The 27,038-nt window shown below is 39.2% G+C and overlaps 1 protein-coding gene across 16 annotated transcripts in view; it reads right to left on the bottom strand.

Moving 5' to 3' along the window:
* The window catches only part of MYO3B (myosin IIIB), a 212,665-nt gene extending 185,843 nt beyond the window's left edge, over positions 1-26,822 (bottom strand). For 10 of the 16 annotated variants that reach the window (XR_012633931.1, XR_012633932.1, XR_012633933.1 and 7 more), the window contains exons 1-4: positions 26,694-26,822; positions 24,700-24,834; positions 21,173-21,238; positions 20,924-20,963 (exon numbers count right to left, since the gene is read on the bottom strand). Coding sequence is in view for 12 of the 16 variants with exons in the window: in XM_074910360.1 (XP_074766461.1) it covers positions 20,924-20,963; positions 21,173-21,179 (47 nt within the window). In the remaining 4 variants the exon portion in view is untranslated. Of the gene's footprint in view, positions 1-2,546; positions 2,666-16,606; positions 16,678-20,923; positions 20,964-21,172; positions 21,239-24,699; positions 24,835-26,553; positions 26,658-26,693 lie in introns of those variants that run through there. The other 6 variants (XM_074910363.1, XM_074910361.1, XM_074910368.1 and 3 more) reach the window with 6 other exon arrangements.
* Positions 26,823-27,038: the final 216 nt, after the last annotated feature.

Genomic DNA, 27,038 nt, shown 5'->3' with positions numbered 1-27,038 from the left:
CCAGGATGTGGCTGGCTTTCTGGACTGTGAGTGCACACTGCTGGCTCATAGTCAGTTTTCCATCCGCTTTTACTCCCGAAGTCCTTCTCTGCAGGGCTGCTCTCAATCCACGTAAACAGTAAACATTAAAGGAAAAAGCTGAATTTGTAAAGTGAATGTGTGCTTTTTTTTTTTTTTTCCCTGTTTCTTGATTTTCTGAGCTTCGGAAAACAAAATGTCCTTTTTTTAAACAAGGGCTGTCATTTCCTTTTTATTTCTACAGTGAAAAGTTACATATGAATGCAACCACTTTTACAACAACCACATATTCAGAAGAAACACTAAAATGCTGAAGCTGAAATTTCTTTAGGAAGAAGCTTCTTTCATTCCCCCCACATCAGGCCTCACATGTCTTTGGGCTTTGAAATGACGTACAAAGAGTGGCTTCTTGCTGTGAAAAACTTAGCAATGCCCTCCCCAGAGGGAGCCTCAACCTATTAGAGCACCTACTGATTACAAGTATTTCATGATTTCTGCCACCAGCTGGAGGAGGTTTCTCAGTGGTTAAATCTGTTCCATGCAGGCAAGCAGAATAGCCCACACCAGATGCTGAAAAATTACACTTTGGCAATTAACTCTACTGGATAGGGAACAACTTACACAAAGCTATCTGGGACTCCACACACTTACGCTATTTGTGGAATGACTACATGCTATCAATAAGCCCATAGCACTCTTCCAAACCCTGTTTTGCATACTTAGGAAGAGACAGAACACAAAGCAAAAGTAAGGACAACTTGATGATTTTGGTCAAACTGCTCTCAGACTTAAATAGGGTCAAACAGTATGATTTTTTTTTTAAAGCAGAGATAGTACGCTAACTTAAAATAAATCTTGTAAAAGTTAACCAACCAAGACAAAGAATAGGGTAAGACAAAAATTATTAACAGGCTTCAGTCATTGACAGCAGTTTTTTCATTTACCCATAAAAAGAGATATTCTCCATCATTAAAGTAAATATCATGGGTTTCTTCACAGAATCATCTAGGTTGGAAAAGACCTTGAAGATCACCTAGTCCAGCCACTAACCTAACAATGACAGTTCTCAACTACACCATATCCCTAAGTGTTATGTCAACCCGACTCTTAAACACCTCCAGGGATGGGGACTCCACCATCTCCCTGGGCAGCCCATTCCAACACCTAACACCTAAACCTTCCCCTCTGGCACAATTTGAGGCCATTACCTCTTGTTCTATCGCTTACTACTTGGTTAAAGAGATTCATCCCCAGCACTCTGCAGCCTCCTTTCAGGTAGCTGTAGAGGGCGATGAGGTCTCCCCTCAGCCTCCTCTTCTCCAGACTAAACACCCCCAGTTCCCTCAGCCGCTCCCTGTACAACGTCCTCCAGAGCCTGCACCAGCTTCGTGCCCTTCTCTGGACACGCTCGAGTAATTCAATGTCCTTTTTGTAGTGAGGGGCCCAAAACTGAACACAGGAATTGAGGTGCAGCCTCACCAGTGCCGAGTACAGGGGTCAGATCCCTTCCCTGTCCCTGCTGGCCACGCTATTGCTGACACAAGCCAGGATGCCATTGGCCTTCTTGGCCACCTGGGCCAAGAATTCTTCATATCACTTTGTTCTGGTTTTGGCAGGGATAATTTTCTTCCTAGTAGCTGGTACATTGCTGTGGTTTGAATTTAGTGTGAGAATAATGTTGATAACACGCTGATGTTTTAGTTGTTGATTTTTCTATTTTGAAAACCTTTAATAATCAGAACAAATTAAGTCAGACCAGGCATGACAGACTAACTTAGATTGCAGTCAGGTAAATGTGAAAATAACATTTATCTACATTTAAAAAAAAATATTTCGCTCTAAGTTCAACATTAGAATCTGTGATTGCATATTATCACCCCTTAACATTATCCCTAAAACAGACTACATTATTGTTTGATGTAAAATATAACATATTATAAAAGAAATATGGGTTATGGACATAAATAATTTTTCCCTCTGTGAACTAGCCTTCCAATTGTATTCCATGGCTCTGAACAGCCTCAGAATAGCCATATGGAAAAGTATGTGGTGTCCTAGAAGTTCTATTGTGATCTTCACCTGTGTTGTGAAGACAAAATGAAAAAACAAACCCTATATAAAGTATCTACATGAAGATTTTTTTTATGTTATAATTACTTCTGGAATAAAATCAGCAACTTTTCCTTAAAATATATTATCACAGCTTTCTTTGAAATTACAGGGACAAAAGGGACTCATAAGCAAGAAAAACAGTGCCAGAAATAGCTTTACAATTACTGTTCTATTTTCAGTACTGCCTTGCTCAACTTCTATACAACAGTGATCTGCCTGCTGCCTTCCAGCACGCACCCTTTTCTAACTCACAGTAAAATGGGACATCTGTAGAGGTTCTGAAATTATTAAGAGCCTCACTCCAGCCTGGTGCTTTCTAATAGTCATGCTATACAGTGCTAGACAGTTTTGAATTCTAATATCACTGGCAGGGACATAATAGCAACACCAGTCAACGCTAGTGAAACAAAACTTACCATACTGTTTCCACATGAAGAATTCATGCACAGGGCTAATTTTTGCAATGTCCTATTTGTCTAGCCCTTCTTGTCTCTCTTGTGAAACAGCTGGCTTACACTTCTGGTATCCACACATACTGTGGAACAATAAGAATGTCACATTCAAAATGCAGGTATTTCACTATTTGTAGGCAGTTCATTATTGATTCCATACTAAATGAATAACTCATAGAAGAATTCAGTAGGTGAAGTTGACATTATCAGCTATGGCTTCACCCAGCCATGACAGCCCCTATTCTGCTGGCTAGTAATGGTCACACCCAGACAGCTACCTAAGAAGCAATTGTTAGAGGAATTAATGAACCACCAAAAAGCACCAGAAAATCAATAGTCAGAACAGCTTCCTTGCTAGTCTCCTCTTGCTGTTTCTCACTGGCTAGGTTAAAACAAAGAGAATGTCAATATTTTCAAATAAAGCATACAAAATAATCCACCAACACACCATCCTGTAACTGTTCTCAACTGGTCTCGGAAAGAGAGACTGCAGAACGTGATGTGCATAGTTCTTTCTAGGATAAAGGTCAGTGATGGAAGGAGGTGAAGGAGAAGGATAAAAGTATGTTCAAAAGTTGTTACTGATGCTATACAATCTACAAACAAAAAGAAGCATACTTTAACTGATCACATCTTTTCATTAGACCAACATAAGGGAAAAATAGGACAATCAGGAATAGAACTGCTATTATTTATACAGTAGAACCCTGAGAACACTCCTGCTAAATTCAGTTTATAGAATGGTGAACTGATTATACAGTGAGTATAATCTGTTGATTATACAAACCATGAAACTGTGGGTATTCAAAATGGAGATGGAAAGGATGTAACTGGGAAATATGTTCTGCCCTTCCACGTACTTTGACTGAAGGTTTTTAACTTTTTACTAGTTGTGCTTACCTACACTCTCTATCTCTACATAAAGTCCTTTAAATGCAGGAGTATCTTTATTACTTTCTTTCCTTCTGCTTCCTTTATATGGATGGACTAGATAATCTAAACTTTTAGATTTGTAATATCAGCCACAGGGCCAGAACAGAGTAATAACCAGTGGCAATGGATTGTGTTTGGACACTAGTTCTGAGGAAAGCATTGTAAACATTTAGTCTCTTGTCTTGTCTATGCTTCTAGTTCATCACAGCATGAAACACAACCCCATTCCTAAGATCAACCACAACAAACTCCCCACAAAACAGCTACTGATGTCATGGCAGAGAAATGTAGGTGTCACCTCCTTCTCTAGAAATAAAGAGAAAAAAACAACTTGATTTTTTGAACACTAGTCAAATGAAAATTTCACGCAATCACTCCAAAATCAGTTCTGAACCACAAGCATTTATAAGATTATAAACTTAATTCAAATTCTTGGATCAAATGTTTGAGTCTAAACCAGAAATCTCTCCATTGATATCCTGGAATATGCACGGTAGGAAAGACATATGTGCCTAGACCAGACAATCCAGTTGCGTTTCCATTTAGATTCATTGCATCATAACCTGTTGCATTATGAATTTTTATAAGTTAACTCTTATGCACCCTTATATTTACGAGTAAAGCATTAACCTTTGTCCAATGACTGATCATTTCTGTATTGTTCATAAACCAAACAGAAAAGTAGACTACTCTGGATGGACAAATTTCATAAACAAACAGATCTAGGATGCATTTAGGCAAATGTGAAGTACAGCTTGGCCCCTGACCAGCTACCCTGCAAATCTAATGCTGCTCTTACCAGGTATGCATTTTTAGCCTTTCCTGAAGACCCATGTCAGATCAGGATTCACTGCTAACTCTGTTGTTGGGTCACAAAGTTATTTTACTCCAGAACTATTTAGCACCTCATTGTGCGACTCCCAAGCAAGCGCCACAACAGTCTTGCTAAACTTCTATCTTCCACTGAGTCCAGGTAATACTACTGACATCTTGGGTTCTTCGTAACTGCATCTCCCTCAAATATCAAGTGTCTCCTTCCCAGTAATTCATTCTGAAGTTGCTTCTTTCTTACCACAGACTCATGGCTTTGTGACATCTGCTGTCTCCAACAGTCATATCAGTTTGCTTCACCTGCAAGCCATTTTTTAGTTGAATGGGACTTGCAGACATTGTAGTACTAGCCTTAAAGAGATCTGCTTAGCATGCACAGAATGGGGCCCTGAACTTTAAGTTAAATTAAACACTGCCTCAATCTACTGCATGACCAAAAACAGAACAAGCAACCAATAGGGTTTTCTAGAGTAGGAAGGTCTTAAAGATGAGGGTGAACTCAAGCCACTCCATCTTTTTTAATAAAAATGATCACTAGTACTTCAGAAAGTTTCTCAGTGCTTTGATTCTTCTATCTAATCTTCACTGATGTCAGTGGTATTATATTAGTAATCAAATTTCTTTCTGTTAGAATCATTCAATCCCACTCATTTTCATAGAATTTCATAGATACACCATGATTTATTCTGGTCTACCATAGCTGAACTTCTCTAACTGAATATGCACAAAAGCTGAAATGTAGCTAAAGTGAAAAGATTTGTAAACAGTAATTCACAAAACTAAGAAAGCCACAAAGCAACTTGTTTCATGAACAGTAAAGCTAATGAGTTTGATACATCTGTATCTTTTTAATTTCCTACCATCACAAAGAATTATGATTCTTTCTTTCCCCTGATACCCCAAAAGGACATCTGCTATGTTTAAGGTGGAATTGTTAGCACATGGGTGAAACAACCAAAGCAGAATGTATGAAGGACAAAATTCAACCTGTATCCCACTCATGGCAGATACTGCTTACAGTTCATTCCTCTAGCTTGACACAGATTTTTATGAAAACTGTGGAAGCATATTTATTTAGAGGATTTCTAATTTTCCGTCAAAGCTGGATCCAATCTGCTGTGAGAAAGGATTTTCTCACAAAACTTCAGAAGACTTTCACTAAGGTTCAACATAAATATCCTATAATCAATGTTAACACTGGAAGTTAAGCAAAAAAATGGCCAAGACAAGGCATATAAAGACTGCATAATCCTCCGAGATGACTACTAAAGCAAACTTGCACTTCTCACTAACGTGCAAGAAATATATTTTTATCATGTCTTCCCAAAACTAACAAAATGTATTTTTAATTGAAAAATTACACTTCCAAGGTTTCTGGCTGGTACTGTGTATTTAAGAAAACCTATAATGGAAGCTGGGACCAACAGCAAAAATTGTAATCAGTGATGAAAGACTGAATGCTTTGCTGAGATTCAAATTATTGCAAAAAATCGCTTCCTGCACATGGTACACCAAGTATTTTTGCAGAGTTGTCTTATCCTGTGAGGTAAAGGGTACTAACATAAAAATTAACAGAAACTTCTAGTGAAGTTTTGAGTACCACTGAAAATAAAGCCCCTGTTCATTCATGAGCAACTATAATACATTTCATCTGTTTGATCGCTAACTAGTTCCATATATACATCTCCAATGACCAAATGTGGAATAAAATTAATAATAGTTCATAATGATAATAGTTCATAATTATTATATGATAAATCTAACAATGAAAACCAGAAAGATAAAAAAAAAAAATATTAAGCAGAAAAGAATATCCAAGACCAGATCCAAATATCTGAAAGCCAGTTAGGATCAACAATTCAAACAGGAAGTTCTGATCAGTGGCATCTCTACTGCAAAAATGCTATTTATATTAGTCATCTAAATAGAATTCCAAAAAGCAAAATACATTAAAGCAGTTACAAATGATTAACAGCTAACACATCAATTTCACCTCAGGCTGGGAACTCGGCACTAAAATGAAGTTTATCATCCCATGAGCCCATTCAGTTATAAACTGCAGGTGGCAAATCAAGTGACTACGAGCTACAGTCCCCATGTGTGAAAAATCAATACCTGAGAAGGTTTTCTCTGCCTCTTTTGGCAGCAATTTAACAGGGCAAACAAAATTCATGTGTTAATGTTAAAATGGAAGGATGAAGGGCTACAACAGAATGATAACCCTTAGACCAAAACCAGGCTCTTCGCTGTAGTCTAATCAGAAAAGCTTGATATGCTTTGTGTACCGATGAGGAAAAAGAAATCTAAGACAGATGTAGGATAAACCTGGGAAGAAAATAACAGCAAACTTACGTTAGCGACCTATTTTCTGTAACCAGCTTATCTGATATTGGATTTTTGTCCCGCTAAGGATATCAGAATTCTTCAGGACTAAGATATCTTCCTCACAGGGAGTGCTTGTATCGGCCAGTGCTGCACAAACCTGTGTGTTCTGCGTATTGGTTCCCATGCCCAGTACTAGACAGACAATGCAGTGCATGTTAGCTTAAGATGCTGTCATAGAGGGTACAGATAAACCGGTTCAATCCTAGCAGCTTTGCTTCATTAATACTAAAGATCATTGTGACACTAATTGATCCTGAGCCTGATCTATTTATCAAGTCTTTTACATGCAGGAGCTGAAGAATTAAAGCCACTTAGTCATTCACAGAGAGTGAGCAACAACTGCTTAATTTTTTGAAGGGATCTTCCTATTGTTTCACAATATACCTTAATTGTATAATGTAATCAGTCATAATTCATCGCTATAGTTCTCCAGCATTACTTTTACAGCAGTTTTATTCTAATGAGGATTTTAAATGAGAACACTCTCTTTTATCCATAAGAAAAATAATAAACTGTTAACCATGATACAAAGAACATCTCAGTGCTGACAATGACTCTTGCTTAAGATGAAGTATATTCATCAGTGAGCTAGTTGTTATGCATTACCAGCATGTGTGCAGTAGCCTAGCGTGACACCAATTTGCATAATTTCTCTTCTCTAACAGGCTTCAAAAATAATAATAGGCACATGAGATAAAATCCATTAATTTTAAACTTCCTTCAGTAGCTATCTTCATGGAGCAGTTATCAAAAGAACCTTTAAAGAATTAAGTTTAATAAATTATAAATGTATTATTCGGGTTATGCTATCTGGGCCTATATCCATCTAAGCTGAGTTCACTAACAAAGACCAAGGCAAATCCACAAGCAATTGGCTTGACATCTTCCCAGCTGAAAAGACTGACAAAAAGTGGCCGAACAATGTCAATGTCCACTGCTGCTCACAGTTAATTATAGAGCTTGAAAATCAGTTAGGGATTTTGGGGTACAGACAAGTGAAAGAAAAGGACAGAGTGGTAACATAGAAGCTGCTCAGAGCTGTTATACCTGTATACATTATTTAATAATGTTGCAATCTATAGAGAGGAACAAAAACAACTTATGTTTTTGCTGATCTGAACCCAGGAAAGACCTTACTGTTATTATTTAAGGCAAGCAGAAAGATTAATGTGTTAGCAAACTCTGATGGGAAGCTAGTTCTGGGGGGTGGGCGGGGCGGGAAGTGAAAATAGCCTTCCAGAGTAAAATATAATAACTGATGGACCTTTTCTTCATGACTTGCATTTATATATTCTGACTTGCATAGCAAACAACATTGCTGCAGTACTCTGATTCTCTCAGATATTCATTGGGTTAAAAGCCTGGCTTTGTAACTTCTAAGTGTAATTTAGAGCTTGGTATGCTTTACTATACATTCTGATATACGGTCATCAGTAAGAAAGATCTCATTTGTCTTTGTTGCACAAGGGAAGATGCCTGAAAGTCTACACAATTTACATATAGGCCTACTGTACAGGCGCATACAAAAATGCATTTCTGATGTACTCAGCTATCCCATTGAAGGAAAAGGTACAAGCATCCCAGGAGAAACAACAGATACCAATATGTACACAAGCAAAAATTCTCAGAGCTTGCTCCTGCCAGGTGTTTCTCACTGAGAAGCACTAATCAATTTCAATTCCTACTGATTCAGGGGATTTGAGGGAGCTTAACACCTCCAGGAGCTGTGATCCTGAACAGGAAACAATTTAGTAAAAACAACAACAAAAAATAATCATCCATGAACTTTCAGAATAGAATTCAAACTGAGAATAAAGTAATAAACTGGCCTCTTTTCCCAGATTAACTCTTGGGCTGCTGCAGATGCTCCTGTAGAAAATTATAAGAATGCCTGAATTTAATGTACAAATAGAAAACGTGACATGTAGTGATGTTGTGCCATGTACAGTAACTATTGACCAGGAATAACCAGCCTTTAGCAGTTCATTAGCAGCTGTTCAGTTTTCTTTTAGGTATTGTTCAGTTTATGGAACAGCTCTGTGTTCAATACTGTGGGCTTTCAGAACTTGAAAGAGGAAAACATTTTGTGATACCTTTCAACAAATAAAAAAAAAAAAAAGAGAGAGAATAGATAAATATACTCGTATGTTACCACAAGCAGAACTGAACTGAGAAATCAGTTAAGGCTTTCACCATAAAAGTAAGTAAATTAGACTGTACACACAATATGAGGCAGGATCTAAAGCACTATGGTTGCATCAAATTTTTAACAATACTTTAACCTACAGACATTATGTTCTATCACATCATACAGCAATGGGTCATTTTTTCTCAGTGAGGATACTCTCCGCAAATAACCCCAGCTCCCACCTCTCTGTTTAAGCTGAGAGTACCTACTAAAAAAGCAAAGTTTGAAGCAGAATAAAAGCACAATGAGCAAAACATTAACTGGATCACTCATGTCATGTCATGTCATATCATATAATATCATATAATAATAATATCATATAATAATATCATGTATAAGTGACATAGTGTAAGGATTTCACTATTTTAGGGTCCTCCTTTTATTAGATAGCATTATAAGGACAGTTTACACTTCAAATAGAATCCCAGGAGTTAGGAGAACTCAAAAGATACTCTTGAGTGTAACTCACTTCCTGTACCTTCAGAAATCATATTTTATACATGCTTCAGGTTCTCAGTTTACAAACTGGATGAACTAGTACCTTTCAATTAGTAATACCTTGTACTGATAGGTGTCTCCTAGACAGGCATCCCAAGCTACATCTCTAAACATTACAGCAATATTCTGCTGCAATAGCCCTCACAGAAATCTCATCAGCTGTCCCCAGGTAACAGTGCAGAGGCATCCCTGTGGACTGCTAGCTTTATAAGTGTCCCTTGAAGCTCAGAGCACGTGCATTTTGGCTTCTTTTATCAGACACATGACTTTGTGGTCCAGCTCAGCCAGCCACAGAGGTATACTGGCATCCTCTTCTCCAGCGCCTTGAAACCCTCTCTCAGAGCTCCACAACCAATGTATTTTTAAAGACATGTGTGAGGTATAACAGATATATACACAGACTTAAGAGGGTTTCTGAAAACCTCTTTACTTTAGCTGTTACAAGGAACATAAGCAAACAGTCAAAACAATAAACATCTTGTTTTAGGACTTCATTGGCTCAGTTTCCTGACATCTCAAACTCTTTCAGTTAACTCACCATAACCAGGAGTCCTCAATCTCTTTTTTCAAGCTTGTGCCATTTACTCTGAAACACCGTTGCTCTCTTCTCCTGCTATCTTGCAGCAAGCACCCTTTTCCTGGAAAAAGAGGCTGATTTTCCTTTAAAATGGCTGATAAGAATCCCTTTTCTTTAATCTTCTGACTTTCCTTGTTGGGCTGGTTCCTCTTCAAACCCACTATGTGACCAAAACCTCCCACTGAAGTCTAGCCTCCCTGTTTAAGTTTAAAGCTTGATAACTGGTTGTCACACAGAGTATTCAATCCTTTATTTAATGTCACTCACTCATCAAAATTTATTTTTTACTCTTTGTTAGCTTTTAGCAGGTGCAAAGTTTGTTTCAACCAACCTAGAGAAGCAGATGTACAACCGACAAGGCAAACACACCCCCATTCAAGATGATGCTTGTGGTCTGATAGACTTACACACAGAAACTTCCCAACATCAAAGAGAAATCATATGCTGCATATAGATTCCCTAAATTGTCCCAACTGTCAACATATTTATATTATCTGCACATTTCTCTAAATAGACTTTCTCACATCACTCCTATTCACACAATGGAAGGTTTGTTACTCAGAACAGCAACTTGCACCAAAAAGATACTCACTTCAGGGTGTTCCAACAAAACCAATATATTGTGCTACTTTTTTGGAAATTGCCATATCTGATTTATATCCTTGTGGTATCAATTGCACAAAGTTAATTTTCTATAATGAATTATTTATTTCCTGTTGTAATCAGATATCTGAGATAGTCATAAATATTTATATGTCCAGTTAATTCATTAATGAAAACTGAACTAATTCTAAAAATGGGATGTTATCTCAGAGACATGCTGACCTAACAGTCTGCTCAACCTTTACATCAGTGAAGGCAACCACCATATGGAAAGCAACTAACAGGAGCTGGAAGAAACCTGATCTTGAAAGCATTATATAGGAATAGGCTAAGGTATTGGGACAGAAGAATTTTGTGCATACCCTAGAAATATTATCTCACTTTTCCCTCTCTAATTTCCCAATTTGTAAAATTTGCAATAATGTCCTCTACCCTTATACTCCTTTGCAATCCTTGGGCTTCTCACTAGTATTCCAGAGAGATTTCCTCTTCAGCAATGGAAATACCTCTTCTTCTTCGGCACTGAGTTATTGGCTTGTGCTCTGGCCTGCACAGCTCCACTATCCTTTACAGCCTCTAAGAAATGCTTTGGGCTGCTGGCTGCCTGAGAGTAGTTCAGTACCATCTATGGATTGCATGAGCCTATAGGCACAAATTCCTTGAAGTTAGCTGGCTGTACTGATATCATCCCTCCCAGGGATGATACATTTATGTATTTATTATGTATTTATTTATTATGTTGACCAAACCAGGTCAACATAAATGACTAATAAAAGAATTTATTTACTACATCCACAATAGACAATGCAGTTTAACAAAGTTTATAAAGTCACAAGAGAATGGAAATTAAAAGAAACAAGTCTACATCCATCTAGACTCAGATCAGCCTTGAAGAGTCTTCCTATCTAATAAACTCACAGTTCTTTTTCAGCTCATATCCCCCTCACAGAAGGGAATCCTACTTCGGCAATCATTTTTGCTTTATGAACCATCCCCATCTCTAAGGTAATTCACCTTTGTCTGCTTCCCTAAAACACAAGCTACTAGTCATTTATCTAAGAAGAGAGTAATCTGTACCTCCATCAAACTATTACTTGCCACCTTCTGGAGAGGCTGATGGGTTTAGGCCTTATGTGAAGATTCTCACCTACCCCCTAACACACTTTAGTGATTATTCACATTTGGCTCAACTTTTCACAATCAATTAGTCCAATGTGAAGCCTAACATTAGCTGGAAAATGGTCAAAGCTCAGAAACAAAGTCTCTCTATGTGTTAACGTTTAGGTTTTTATGTATTTCTTGTGCTGTAAATTAACAACCATACTTTAAGCAGACTCATAAATGGGATCAAGGCACATGTCTCATTTAACTGAGTCTTTTAATAGAGGCTGCATATGATAATAACCAATGTTGCTGGAGTTAGATACTGGATTAGCATCCAATCCCATTTTTGAGAGATGCTGAAACAAAGTATTTCCAAGGTAAGACTACAGATCCCTTGACTAGTTCAGTCCAGAACACACAGGAAACACTGCTCTCATGAGACTGGAAGCAGAGGTACTACAGCAAACACTAGAAAATAATGTTACAGACTATGAACACTGCTTTTCTCTCATCACTACTGAGAAAGGTCAGACAGAAAAAGGCCACAAAGTACAAAGACTGGTGATTTTGAAACTGCAAATTCATATATCTTAGTTTCTAGGGAAAAAAAAAAATACCCATCTGACAAGGACAGGTTAGAGAAAGCCATGGTCTGCTGAACTTGATCTCTGAACAGTAACTCTCTCTTTTAAGGACCTCAGACCTATAGTGATTTCAGAAAAGATTCACTGGCCTTCTGGGCTCCAGGGACAAAAAAGGAGGTGGAAAAATGAAGAGTTGTAAACCATGGTTCATTCTGTATCTTCAGCTACTGGATGACAATGAAGAAGGAAGAAAAAATTTGAGATGCAGTCAGATTCTGAAGCAGTTGATGTGTTTGCTAATTCAGATGTATAAAGAAAATACAGTGCAATGTCAAAAAAACCGAAAGGGATATGGTACTCCATGTAAAAATGAAATCCATTAGAGGTTTGATTTTTGCTGTGCATACAAAGAAAACACTTTAGAAATATGGCTGTCAAAAGGTGAAGAGACAATCATGCAAGTTAGTTTATGAGTCAAATAAGTCCCTGATGAAAGATCTTATCATGATCACTCAAAAGGAAACTACTACAGAATTAATCCTTGACAAGGCAATTAGATTGTGTCAGCAACTGAAGTCATCCATGCCAGATTGACTCGTGAGTGGGCTCTACTCTGACATAACAAAGGTGTTTCGGAATCCAAAATATTAGGAGAAAACAGACCTGCAGCAGACAGGCATGTGAGCCCTGACTCAAGCAAGACCAGCATCTAAAACTGCTTATCAGCTGCAACAATCAGCACAGAATAATGCCCAGCACATGCAGAGAGACATAAGCAACAAAGTGGATTATCCAGTTTTGCAAAAGTTTGCAATGTCAGGGCATCTGTTTCTCTTGGGAGCTGTGTGTAATCTCTGGCCATCACCCTTGGTCCCTGTCTGAGCTATCCTACAGCCATGCCTCTGCCTGAGCATGTAACCCCATTCATCCAGGCTCAAACCCTAACCTGTGGACTTCATCTCCTGGACAGACCTCGAGTCTGCCTTGTTGCTACAGACTCGCCTGGCAGTCACCGGACTGACCCTGGCTGCCATCCCTGGGCCTGGCCCCTCGCCTGGCTGGAGTCCTGCCAGGATGTCCCTGCTTGGTGCAGCCATGGCCCCTACTGCCTTGCTGGAACCCACGGCTCCCAGCTCACCTGCCCTCGCAGGGCAGCCCAGTCCTCACTGCAGAATGCCTACTGCCACTTTACCCAAGTCTTTTTTCAGGCTAGCCTCCCTCAGAACATGCAAAAATTTGCACATTTTCCAAACCAAAGAGTACCAAGACCTACAGATGTCCAGATCCTTGAGTGCATATCAAGAGGCAAAACCAGTGAGATCCAACAGCCCTACTAACAGATGAGCCAGATATATTTTTCTCACAGTCACGATTTTCACATCCTTAAAGGAAGACAGATGAAGATGTGCATACTACAGTATTGCCTGCTAATAACCATTGGGGTTCATATCTCATGCTAGATACTGTTTACATAGAAAACATGAATTGAAATCAAAAGGAGTGTGGTGTGGAACTTGTAAGGCAAATATTTTAAAGTAAACAAACTCTTCTCTGTCTTTTTTCTTTTCTTTCTTCACACAGAATAAGCAAGCATTTGAGGCTATAAGGACACACCATTCTTAACTGAGTATTTATTAAGACAACCAATGTTTAATTACACAAAATCTCATACTGTAAAGCAGAACCTTATTTCAGGACCCGCTCTTAAAATAATAATCTCTCACAAAACCTATTTTCAATGTAATAGTTTTCTTCCTTCTATTAAATAAACAGCTCTTGCAAAATTTTGGCAATTTAGTATATATTGTTTAACAAAATTAGTCTTTGTTACAGATTATAAAATTATTCTGATTTGCAAATCTCTGGAGTTCATGAAAGCATAAGACTAGGTTTGAACTGTAACATAGTACTCTTCTGGCTGATGAAATATTCATACTCATTTGTCATCAAGACTTTAATAAGGAGGAATATAGCCTTTTCACTTTTGTTCAGTAAAGAACTGGCAAAGACCTTTCCTTCATTTAATTCTGAATATTAGAGTAAGATGCCTCCTGAAACACTCTTAATAATTTCCCTTTCCTGTACAACACAGCACAAGGAGATATTTAAAATTTACTTAGAAATATTACTCCATATTTCAGGTAGAGAAATAAGGTTTATACATTTGCACCATCCAAAGTTTACAGAAGTTTTCATCATTAAAACTTCATGCTACTACTATGTTTTCTGCATCTCTCCAAATGTACCATTGCTAAGATGCAAAAAAATCAGATTAAATAAAGACAGAAAGCTACACCATAGGTCACTTTACAACTATTAAAAACAACTATAATAAATTTCTCATAGTGGTAGTACAATGTTCGTGACATTCCTTACAAGAAGTAGTCCCAGCAGCAACAATTCTAGCAACTTCTTTTTATGAAGATATTGGTGTAACTTTGTGGCAGCACTCCATGCACTGTTTACTGATACACAGAAGTATAACTGTATGTAGTTTTTCCATTAATTTTCTGACCCGTACTTAATTATTTGGCTTAGAACAAGCAGAGTATGTATCTGTAACTGACTGCATTCAGAACAGACAGGAAAGCATGACAAAAAAGCTAAATACTTGCAAGAAAAGATAAAACTTGCTCTCCAACCCACTTCAAGCATGTGGGTAATGGGGGACATATACAACAACACACCAATGAACATGGTCCCTCTTATGAAAAATTTCATAAGAGAAATGAGCATAGAGACAGTAGCCAATTGGATGATAAAAAGAAAGAGAAAGGTGAAAGCCCCAGCAATGGTATGTTACTACAAAAGCTTGCTAGCGCGCAGGGGAAGGAAGACAGCAATAAATCTGTTTCAGATGAAAAATATAGCATGACTTTTTACAGATCTAGAGATACACTTGTGTGCAGTCAATTCTTTCCCTCTGTGCCTCCGAGGGACTACAGTAATTAAGGGAAACACCTTCTTCAGAGCCCCACCAAGTAAAAAAATCATTTATTGAGCCCTTGCAGCACTGGGGTACTGATTGCTGGATACGTCTCCAGCTGCTCCGGCAGGTCCCACTCTACTGCCAGCTTCCTGACTTTCAAAGACCTCATTTGTGGTCCTCATGTTGTTTTGCCGTGCAGTGCTGATTACTGGCTGTCAGACCCAGGGGGTTTCCAGTTTCACTCTGGTTTAAGATTATACTAGCAGTTTCTTGCCTCATATACTTGTTATCAGAGCTTCTGTCATTGCTCCCTGAGGAGCTGTTTGTAGTCCTTCCTTCACAAGTGGTTAATATTCCCTGTATTCTCTTTCAGTCAATTCATGGTAAACTGCAAATAAGAGTCAAACAGAAACTCTGCTGCAATACCCGAGTCTGTGCAATCCCTGAGTTTGTGCGTGCATGTGCTGTCAGCAGTACGTACAGATTAACCAGATGACAGAGTGAGCTGACAGTGCCAATCAAAAGAGAAACTCGGATTAACTATCTCCAGAGAACTCTGAAAACTGGAACCTACTAGTATTTGGCAGCTACAGCCACCCCCATGACTTCCCACTTCAGGAGCACCTTGCCAGGAATCAGGAGGAATGACTGCAGCACGTGGAGGCAAATATGAGGAAACCTTAAGATAGCTGTACCAAGAATCATACCTTGAGGAAGCAGTAGCATTGCAGCCTTCTTGTCCACACTGTAGCCCTGAGGGCTAAAACACTGTTTTTCCCATTTTGATGCTTGTGAAGCTAATCAGTTTGTAAAAGATGTGCCCCTGGACACACAGACTTTTACATGTGGAAGGATCACTCTAATTTATGAAGGGGGGAGCAGGTCTCCACAACTGCTTACAGCTGAAAGGACATTATCTGATTTAACAAGTACTCTAAATTGCATTCTTAGCTATTCCTTGTACATGTCGCATCCCCTGTCTTGTACATGTCGCATCCCCCTGTCAACACAAACATGTCCCCATCTTTCAGCCTGTCACAAAGAGCACTCGCCTTCCAGCTCAGAGATTGGATGAATTTTCTGTTCCAAATGCCTTTTCACAGACTGGTCAAAAGAAGGTGTTCATTTCACAGCAGCCACTTCGCTGCTATGAGGGAGTGTGAAAGCAAGCACATTTTCTCAGCAGTGCTGCTGAACTCTGTGAAGCTCTCAGCTGAGCAACCCTGTGCCATCACAAACCACCATGCCACCAGCTTTTGTGCAGCTACTAAACCAGCTACTTTCTCTGTATTACAACATATACTTTATGACAGTCAGTTATGATAATCTTTCACTCTTGAAACTGGAAAGAGGCCAAACTACCACTAGTGAGAAGCAACTTAGCCTACTTACATGAGTCACTGGCATACTCGTTCAGTTTATTGTTAGCTGACTTCTGCAGACCCTCCAAACCTTCTGCCAGCATATAAATTGCTTCCATTCCCTGGACCTATAAAAGGAACACCAGTAAGGGAGCTGCACTAAAATCACCTTCCTATTTATTATCTGTTGCTAAACTGATGTCACTTTCTTTGACTCACACCAGTCCTTCCTCTACATTTAGTGACAAATTATTTCAATAGAGCAATCAGTTTAGTTTTATAATTGTTTTTCACTGAGACAGTGATCTTGCCACAAAACATGAGGCATCATGCCAGACATATATTATAAAAAATTCCATACCTTTCAGCATATTGAAAACGTTTGTTACAAAAGAATTTAAGACCCACAGCTGAAAAATAACCTTTTAACTAAATTAATGGGTGATTTTTCCCTATAAACACAACTGCAAATAATTTTTAACACTTCTCCAAAAGTACAAAAGATAGGTGATTTTTAAACACCCTGTAATTTTTTGAAGATATACTCTTCTTTTTTAAATTCATTTTTAATCACAGGAAATTTTTTGGATCATGTTCCATATCTACCATATTTATCTCATCTCAATCTTTCCTGCCTTGCTTCTCAGAGCCATTCAATGCTCTATCTGCTACAGCTGCTCATATTGCAAGTGACATTTATGTGAGGTTTGTTTCCTCAGAAGAAAATGTATCAGAAAGGTAGTCTGACAGGTCTTTATATCCACTTCACAGGCTACACACAAAGTGTAAAGATCATCCATGTAACTATTGACAGAAGCGATGAGAGAACAAGTGAAGACAATAAGATGTGCTCCAAACATGCCCTCTTCTTACAAGTGAAATAGAATTAATCACATTTATTATTCAGCCCTCCAGTAAGTTTAAAATACAGTGTTAAAGACTACAAAGATACATGAAAACTGCCATCCCACTCTACACTTTTTTACTACTCCTCCTGCTTAATGCATTCAGTATAAGTTTATTCCTCATATATCCAGGAAAACTGCTAGCAACAGCAATACTACTTTCAATATCAGAAATGGAGTTTTTAATATTTTTATCTTTTCCTTTCAGAACAGGTTTTAACTCAATTCTTTAGAGCAAATGCAACCACGTGACAAATAGCTCAGTGACAGGTTGTTTGGACATGCTACAGACATGACAGGGTTGTCCTACAGCAGAGGTGAAGTAACTGGATATTGGTTACATAGGTGGTATCTAGACTGCACAGCTGACAAAATTAGAGATTGGGAATCTGAAGGAGAACAGCTTCTGCTCTGCCTATACCTCCAGGTTTTGCTGGCTAATCTCAAAGTTAATGTATTAAAAAGTATGCAATAGCTGGCACAGGGAACTTTCCAATAAGTTCTCCTTTTTCTAACTCAAAGGGCAACTATACTGAAGAACAACTGTAAAAATGGTTTTTAAAACAAATGCCTCAATAAGATGACAGATGCTGCAAAATCTGGGGTGAGCTGCTGAGTATTTGAAAGCAAACCGCTTTTTACCAGCCAGTCTTGGTGTGTTCAGTGGACTGACCCTCAGGCCTTCTTAACCCTACGGGGCAACCCTTTCTCTGGAAATCATTGCACCACATGAAGCTACTTCTACATTTCTGTTTTCTGTTTACGGTAATTCTTACTTTATGTTAAAATTTACTGCTGATCAGACAATTTTGGATACATTTACTCAGGGAAAAAAAAGGAGAGATCCTTAAGAAAGAAGTGTTTCTAAAACCTCTATCCCTGCTTGTCTTTCAGGTCCAGTTAACTACAGCTCCCTTCTATCCTTCAGTTCATGCTAGGCTGGATAATAGAAAAGAGTAGAAGTAGAGAGACTATCGAAGAGACAAGAGCTGGCAACAGTATTGGTCAACAAAGAATAGCAGAACAAATTATTCTTATAGCTGAACTATCATAAACCATTTCTCTCTTTCCCAGACATTTGCTACGATGAGGACAGAAGTAGCAGAGAACAATGAATCAGAAAACTCCCCACCTGGCAGAGTTTAGTAAAATTCTGCTTGCACAGGGAAATATTTATGAAACAATGGATGGAATTTTTATTTTTCCAAGTAGTAGTCAGACATAAATACAAGGTCCACCTTGGGATCAGCATCATTATTCTAGTTCTATGCCTACCCAGAAAATTAAAAAGAGCAGAGACAGCACTCTCTCAGTTTCAAAAGCAGCACTTCCTGTTGTTTCAGATTTCAATGCCAGGAAGAAAATTTTCCCTAAATATTCCCACATTTTCCTTTATCATCCACCAAAAAAGCGCCAGAGATACCTCTACCTTCTTATACCTAAATAATAGCCCAGTATATTTCTGCACACAACACACCATTTCCACACAAATCTCAAATCTTTATTTAGTGTCAGCCTTGCAGCTGGACTCAAGCAGCCCATGGTAAAACAAACGCCCTCTCCCTTTGCAGGATACCTCCCCCACTGCAGGACATTATAAAGCCTTTACCAAAGCATTTACATTATGCTGCTTATTAGCAACATACTCCTAAGCAATTGTTCCGCAAAAAACTTCTATCTCATGAAAGTCGTAGATAAAAAAAAACAGCACACCTGGGATGAGGAGATGCGGGACTGCAGTTAGCAAGCTCCGAGGCTTGCACACCTGGGTCCACACACAAGAAAGAGGAAAGACTGGGAAGGCAGCAAAGGTAAGGCACAAAAATTGCAGACCTACAAGTTCAGTACAGCTGTCATGGTAGAGCTGGAACTGTGTCAAGGACAGAGTAGAGGGTTTACTTGGTGCTATGGCAATCTGATACACATGGGCCTTAGCACAGCCTTACCAGAGTAGGGATCACTGCAATACTCCAAGATCCTCCACCTAGTCCCCCAAATGTTTATATATTTGCAAGTCACAAAGCATTTTGGAGAGGAAACTGAGGCATATAGTACAGATCACTGTGCATTCTACTGATACATCTATCTTGCAAAGGCAGCTTTGTCAAGGACATAGGCATCTGCTGGCTAATAGGAGTCAAATCTTTTATACACACGGATAACTGCGTATCTCTGCAAAAATGTGCTAATCTAACTATATTTTGTCTTGCAAGAGTGAAGATCACCTTAGCGCGACAGCGCCAACTGTCTTGTCATTAGCTCCATTATCACAATGACTTAAAAAGAACTACTCTTGTTACTACACACATGCATAAGAACCCCATGCAAGAACTTTTTTTTTTTTTTCATGTTAAAGAGCTAACATTTAGATATGTAAATCCTTACTTGGAAAATGTGTCAGATACAGCATTAATATTCTCAGTGAACTACTTTTTCTTTTTAAAATTTTTGATAACAAAATCCCTGGGTTTTGTTTCACTATAGGTTGACATTAATGGTGCCATGAATCCTGATGAGAAAGAGAGCTACCATTTTATTTTTTTGGCAAAGAACCGAAGCAGGAAAAAGTATACCATGAGTCAATTCTTCAGACAGGAGTTATAATGAAAGCAGTACAGGGTGCACTCTTCACAATCCATTCTTTCTTATAGTATCAAGGTTGTAAAAGCTTATTCCTCATCCAATACTACAGGCACTACCCATCATCAAAACCATCAACACTACAAACTTGTAACTCAAGACTAGCAGCTTTTAAGTTATGATTTATAACAATCACCTGAAGGAAGGAAGCTAACAGGTAAGGCCTAGAGAAACTAAGCACTGTATTTTCTTTCAGAGATGAGGCTGAAAAGTTCCCTAATAAATGTAATGAAGAATTTTAGCAGTCACAGAGATCTGTATTTTATCATGCCATGCACCCACCACTCAGTTCAAAAGCCTCTCTCTAGTAAGTAGCAACAGTAGAAAACAGAAGTGGCTGAACAAGCCCACAATCACAAGGGCAGTTGTACCCTGTTCAGGAATGTTCACGAATGGAATTAACACTTCTGGTGCAACCTGAGTCAAATACAGCTGTACTGCTACAAATGCATGAAGGCCACCTTGAGAAGCAACAATAGTCAGTGACTGTTACTTTTAAGTATATGTTCTCAGTGAGTAACTTTCACAAAGTTCTTGGTGTTATGTTGAAATCAGGAGTCAGCTATTTTGCCTAGCTTTATAGCTTTAATTTCATTACTTGAGAAACAAAAAAGTTTAACAAATACAGTTGCAAGCAGAGCAACACATCACAGATAGCAGCTGACCATCTGTAAGATAATTATGATGTTAGCAGAATGACACAAGGACTTATTTATTTTGTGGGAAGGGAGTCAGAACAACACAATACATTTGTTTTTTCTCCAGGGGGCCATAGAAGATGACATTTAAAAATTCTTTCTTACCTAATCCAGTTTGCTTCAGGACTTGCTGTGGTCTCAGCTGCTGCAACAACAAGCATAAAAAGCAAAAGCTTGACAGCCGTCAAGACACTTGAGATCTTTGGCATTTCTCCAGCTGTTTCAAAGTAACAGGCTACCCAAGCTAACAGTTGTTGACATACACAAATCCAACCGCATGCATTATAGTTCTATTCCAAAGCTGATTAACAACAAAAGAGAATAAGGTGGAAAATTAAAGGTTGCATTCCTTACCTGACATAGCGCCTGTTGGCCATATGCTGGACTCAGCAAAAGGTACTGTCTCTCTGAGCAATAAACCTAAAATAGGCAAAAGCTGAATTATTAACAAGAACACGAGGAGGTCTCAAAAGCACACGATGAATGAAACAGAAATTCAAAACTTACAGTCTACAGATTTAGTTTGTAAAGGGAACTTCAGGGTTTCCTGCTCTTGCTCAGTTGATCTATTTCAAACACTAAATGGCATATGGAAAGAAGCAGGATGATGCTTTATTGCAATGTGGGGGAATGATGGACACAGTCCCTTAAACAGCCTTCATACCAGCCTCTTACAGAGTAGAATTTGACTAAAATGGAAATACTTGGCTTTTATCATAGGGTTATTGTATACATTCCCATTCCACTGGTCACCTCTCTTTTCAGTTATTAACTGCTACTGTGCTTCCAACACTGTGTTTTGGCCTCCAGCTTTTTGTACCTAAGACCATAGGTGCGCTCTTCAAGCAACCTACAATTGCACTGATACAGTCTCTAAATCCATACAATATTTCAGGTTTAAAATTGGGTCATCCAATTAACTTTGAATATGACATAGCACAGCAGGAATGAAATCTACAGATTTCTGGGCAAAGGCTGGAACTTCTTTTACATAACTTTGTGTCTTTTGATACTGCTGATAGCAATTAGAAAGTACCAACCAACATAAGAAACCTTGCCAGGATGAAAGAAAAAACTGACATCAATTTCTCCTCTCAAGAGGGAGAATTTTCTAGTTACTCTGTATTCTGTTCTGCAGAATTCTTATTATTATTTGCAATCCATGCAGCAGACACTAATGATTAGTACAGCATTCAGAAAATTACTATCTATTTGGACACTTCACACTGTTTCATCTAAATGCTAGGTTCCTAATTCTAAAGGGTTGGAGACACAGGACTCATCTTAAGTACTCAAATGTGAATATCCACATGGAAGTTGGACATTTAAACTGACATTCACAACAATGAGAAAGCAGGACCAGCATGCGGAGCTGGGAGGATGGCATCACTCAGGAAAAGGACATACCAGAAACTCTCTTTGTCTGTACCATACCTCTGTGAAACTGGGACCGAGAGGCTTAACTTGCTTGCTCCACTGAAGTACCTCCCCCCACTTGGAATTCCCCTTTCTTTTACCTTGCTCTGAACTCCCTCCAGGTTTGAATCGCAGGAAGCCAAAAGCCAAGTGGCTGGCTCTCACATTAAGACACAAAGGAAGATGGACAACTAGTTCCTGTCTTCTATGAATATAACCCAGCTAAATACAAGGCAGGAAGTATATATTTATTAATGGAGGTGGTATCTGCTTTACAGAGTTGACCTTGCTATTGAAAACATAATTCTCAGTTATTACATACCATGTGGGAATAATAATTCAACACAGATTAAATACAAGCAGATTTTTTTTCACCAAAACACCCAGCTTAATATACTGTTGAAGCATTCAGCCATGAACACTGACACCCTGGAAATTACATCCCTTTCAAGTGTTTCAGGTTGCTTACCACAGAAATCTCTGAGGGTTAGTGCAAGCATTTCTCTGTGAAGTGGAGGGGTAAATGATTCCCTGTTGTTTCTGCTGCACTAGTGGCATGACCAGGAGACTGAGGGAGACGGAATTTTCTTGTGAATCATGGGAATTGTGTGTAAGGTGAAAAAGGTCCATGCCCAGGCAAAAAATATAGTGTCCATGCAGAATGTTAGCCAAACAGCTGCCTGAATAGTGATAGCAGTAATTATGCCATTATCTCAGATGGGCTGAACACATTCACCAGTGTGGTGTGTGAACACACCTCTCTCCACAGTTGATATGCTACCATCATCACAGGAAGAAGGGAAAGAAAACTGACTCCAGCTACTATAATTGTCACCAACCATAATGCCATCAGGATAAGCAGGCAAAGAAAGATCTGGTTTCCACAGCCTTAGCTTTCTCTTGATATTCTGACCAAGAAAGGGGACAAGGGCAGAGGACAGTAGAAGATGTAAAAGGACATGTGCTAGCTTTAACTCTTCCCTTATTTTGAGATATTTGTATCTTGTACATGCTCTATAACTAAAGGCTACTGTTTTCACTAATTCATATCATACTATATAAGGGGATGGGTTAATTTTCCTGAATTTTCATCAGTTACATAACAAACATTGTTAAATTAACTCGGTCCAGTGTTTTCAAATGTACAGTTCTGCAAACGTTTCCTTTTTCCACATACAGTATCAGTACTCCCTCTCCACACAGCAGGGTACAGTCAGTGCCTGAGGAAGGAGCAACTGGATGAGGGGTGGAGAAGGAGGACCAGCCAGCAAGAGGCTACTGACATGCTTTGTTCCTTACAAAGCAGCAGCAGCAAAGAATGAAAAATCTCATACTTCCTCCCTCCATCACTTGCCATTACCACAGGCCAATTTCAGCTGTGTTCAGCAGAGCTTCTTGCCTGCTGTGCAGCATTCAGATAGGAAAGCTCAGCCTTATGCTGTCAGACATTTATCCCAGAGTAGTAGCATTCTAGCCACAGTCATTCAGCTCCCCAGCTTTTACACAAGGAAAGCATATGTGGCCTTACACAATGCATTATTCAGATAACTTCTCTTCCCCAGAGAGAGGAAAATTCCTTGCAGAGATTTTGCACAAAGTTTCTCAAGTTATTTTTCTGGTTTCTGGTGTGGTGTGTCAGTCCCAAGGCCTTACTTCATTAGTGCTGCATCAGGTTAATTGTGGGGTTTCCTTTTGCTGAAGTACCACACAAATCAATCCCATCTCCTCACGCCAGACAAACCATCCTTCCCCCACTATTTATGTCACTTGTCCAACTCCCAAAACAAGAGCGGGACAAAGATGCGAAAGATGCACGAAAGGCAGGACAAACTAGGAGGGAACTAGCAGAAGACTGATTTCATGCATTAGGTGGTTGCTCCTTCTCCATATCTACTTGCACAGCAGTCCCCAAACCATGGAACAGGTTCTTTCCTCAGCTGTACACTGTAACTCCTTGGATGAGCACCACTTCACTGTGCACTCTTTTGTCCTGTAAATTCTCCTGCTGCAGCTCCCTTACCTTCTTCCTATCTACTTCCCCTCCCCATTTCAGGAGCTACATGGCTTTATCAAACAGTACAGCGATAATCCATCACAGCAAACAAGACCACATATTTGATTCCTCCCGTTAGCAACATGAGGAATGTGGCTCCATATTTTAGTCTGTAATGCAGGAGTCATTACTGAAAACACCCACTCTGAACTTGTGTCCTGAATTATTGCTGGTACATTGCAGCTTGCTTTGTTCTGCTGCAACACAACTCAGTTCAATCTCATGAAAAGGAATTAAACAGTAACAACAAAAAAAGAAAAATTCCTACTGAATGAAGTCCTTATTGTTCCTTCAGGCACCGAGCATTCCTGACTTCCTGGAAATGATCAAGCCAAAGGTCTCTTTCTGTTCTCTGGCTCTATATCACCGAAGTTCAGCTGTAGAATAGGTTGCTAAAAAGTTTAGCGCTCACCTGGCCAGTTATGCTGAGGGTTTCTACGAGGCTTTTTTTCCCTTTCTCCTTTTCCGTTGCTGATCCATAGGCTCACCTCTCATCTCACTTTCTCCTTTCTTGTATTTCCTTGGGCTAGATCACTAGAATTCACATCTAGAGAAGGCAAGTTTGTAAGCACTAATGAAGGAGAAGCAACAGACATACACTGTATCACGCTAAGGGTGTTCAGATGACAGTTTAAAAATAGGGCAAGGAAAAAAATAAAATAAAAAAATCGCCAGCCAATTTTTAAAGCAGAACAAAAGCAAACCTATACCATAATTTTCAGTACTTCAAACCCCTTTCCTAAACACGAAGGCTCTTTGATTACTCTCAGCACTGCACAGTGTATCAGCACTTTGTTCATTATTCCTTTCTCCTCCACTTCCTCAGCAGCAGAAGGCTGGTTGACAGTAACTTGTTTTTGCAACACAAAATGTTTCTCTTCCTCAGACGAGCCTGCACTCAGGAGCTCCTTGTTAGTGAGCCTCTCCATCATTAGCACAGCAAGAATCATTGTCTTTGTTCAATGAACTTTTTATTCTGAATGCATTTGGCAAAAACACTGCAAAACTGGTCCTGGCAGCTCTTAAAACAACCAAACAGTTACTGCACTGCTCACTAAATCTCTCTTCCCTGTAGTTAGAAAGACAGTAATACAGGTACAATATTTTTTCTAATCAAGGATTTTGGATGGTACTGGATAAATTACTTACTCAGCAGCGTGTAATTCTGTGGAAGGAATCACACAGTGGCCCTCACTCTGCAACGTGCACAAATGTATTGTGCAGATAATGTTCTTACAGCTTCCTAACCATGGGACACCATGGAGCAGCAAGTACCAACACAGAAGATCCTATTTTTCCTGTTTCTAAAACAATCCATTCGCACTTAAATTGACCTTCCATTTTAAAAGGGTCTGAAATGGCTTTTAGAAAACTATATCCACCTTGCCTTCTAGCCAGACTACCACATGAAAATCTTAGCCCAGGAGAAAAATAGCTCTGCTGGTTCAAGTCACATTTTTATTTTTAGAATAAAACTTGGGTGAACTCTTCTATTTTTACTTTATGTGCTACAGTGTCATCATTTACACCAACTTGGATTAACTCTAGAGGACTAAAGGATATAATGTTAGAAAATTAAATGCAATAGTTTGAAATTGCACATTAAGAACTGAGCTGGACTTCAACTGGGTGTACAAAAACGGTCTAAAAGAGGGATTCTGAGTATTTTCAGAATGTATCTCACAAGATTCCATAGTGAGTTAAGATATAACCAATTCACTGCTTTTGCCCCAAAACCTCAGTAACTGATTTGCTGACACTGAACCAGCATGATTATACACCTTCATACTAACAGAAATTTTTGTACAAGAACATAGTTTCCCACTTAATTTCAGAATAACTCGAAACAGAACACCAATCCTTGGTTTTCACGGTGTAATGAAATTGGAATTCTAGAGTGCAGATTTTGAAGAGAAGAATGAAGTGAAAAACCCTAGCTTTTAACTATAAAAATTATAAAACATTTTGTATCTACACAGAACTCAAAGCACTGCTTCAGAGAAATAGCTAGAAAGACATTTTAAGTTAGCTTCATCTTGATTTGTGTGCAGTATAGTCTATAGATGAGTGTACCTTTTCCTTTCTTTTGATAATTGCATACCTGTATGTTCTAGGGAGGACACATATATTTGCTTAAAGGAATTTACCAAATATTACCGTATTTGCAATGTATATTATGGTTCACTAGTTACTAGTAGGTTGCTTAAGTAAGTACTATATACTAGAGCCAGGGAGCCAGGTCTGTTTTGGTATTTAGGGAACTTACAGAGACTTTTCTTCAGTTATTCGTGGCTTTGTCCCGATGTGCCTGAATCCTGTAAGCTTACTTACTTCTTGCCTTGTAGTATCTTCTGCCATTTGTAATCATTTAATCATGGAGCTTTTTTCTGTCAGAGTATTGCTTACCTATAGATTTTGGACAGGTAGGTACAGCTAGCTGGTCGCCACCTGCAGAGGCAGGGTCCCCGCACAGCCTCAGCAGCAGTGCTCCTGGGGCCCTGCACAAGCGGGCCGCAGGACCCCCACCTCGGCGCAGCGGGCGCCGCCGCTTCTCAGCGGGGCTGAGGTGGCCTTCCCGCCCCGCCCCGCCGCAACCCCCGGGGCTGAGGGCAGACTGCTCTGGGTCTCGGGGAAAAGGCAAGCTCCCGGCGGCAGTGACGAGCCCTGCCAGCACCTGCCCGCCTCCGAGCGCCAGCGGACAGCCAGGCCAGTGGCGACCGCCATCTCGAAGCCCCTCTCCGTTGAGGCGCG

Source organism: Athene noctua, chromosome 7, assembly GCF_965140245.1.
Source record: "Athene noctua chromosome 7, bAthNoc1.hap1.1, whole genome shotgun sequence".
Taxonomy (NCBI): domain Eukaryota; kingdom Metazoa; phylum Chordata; class Aves; order Strigiformes; family Strigidae; genus Athene; species Athene noctua.
Note: the sequence above shows the minus strand (reverse complement) of the source record. Positions and strands in the feature narration are given on the sequence as shown.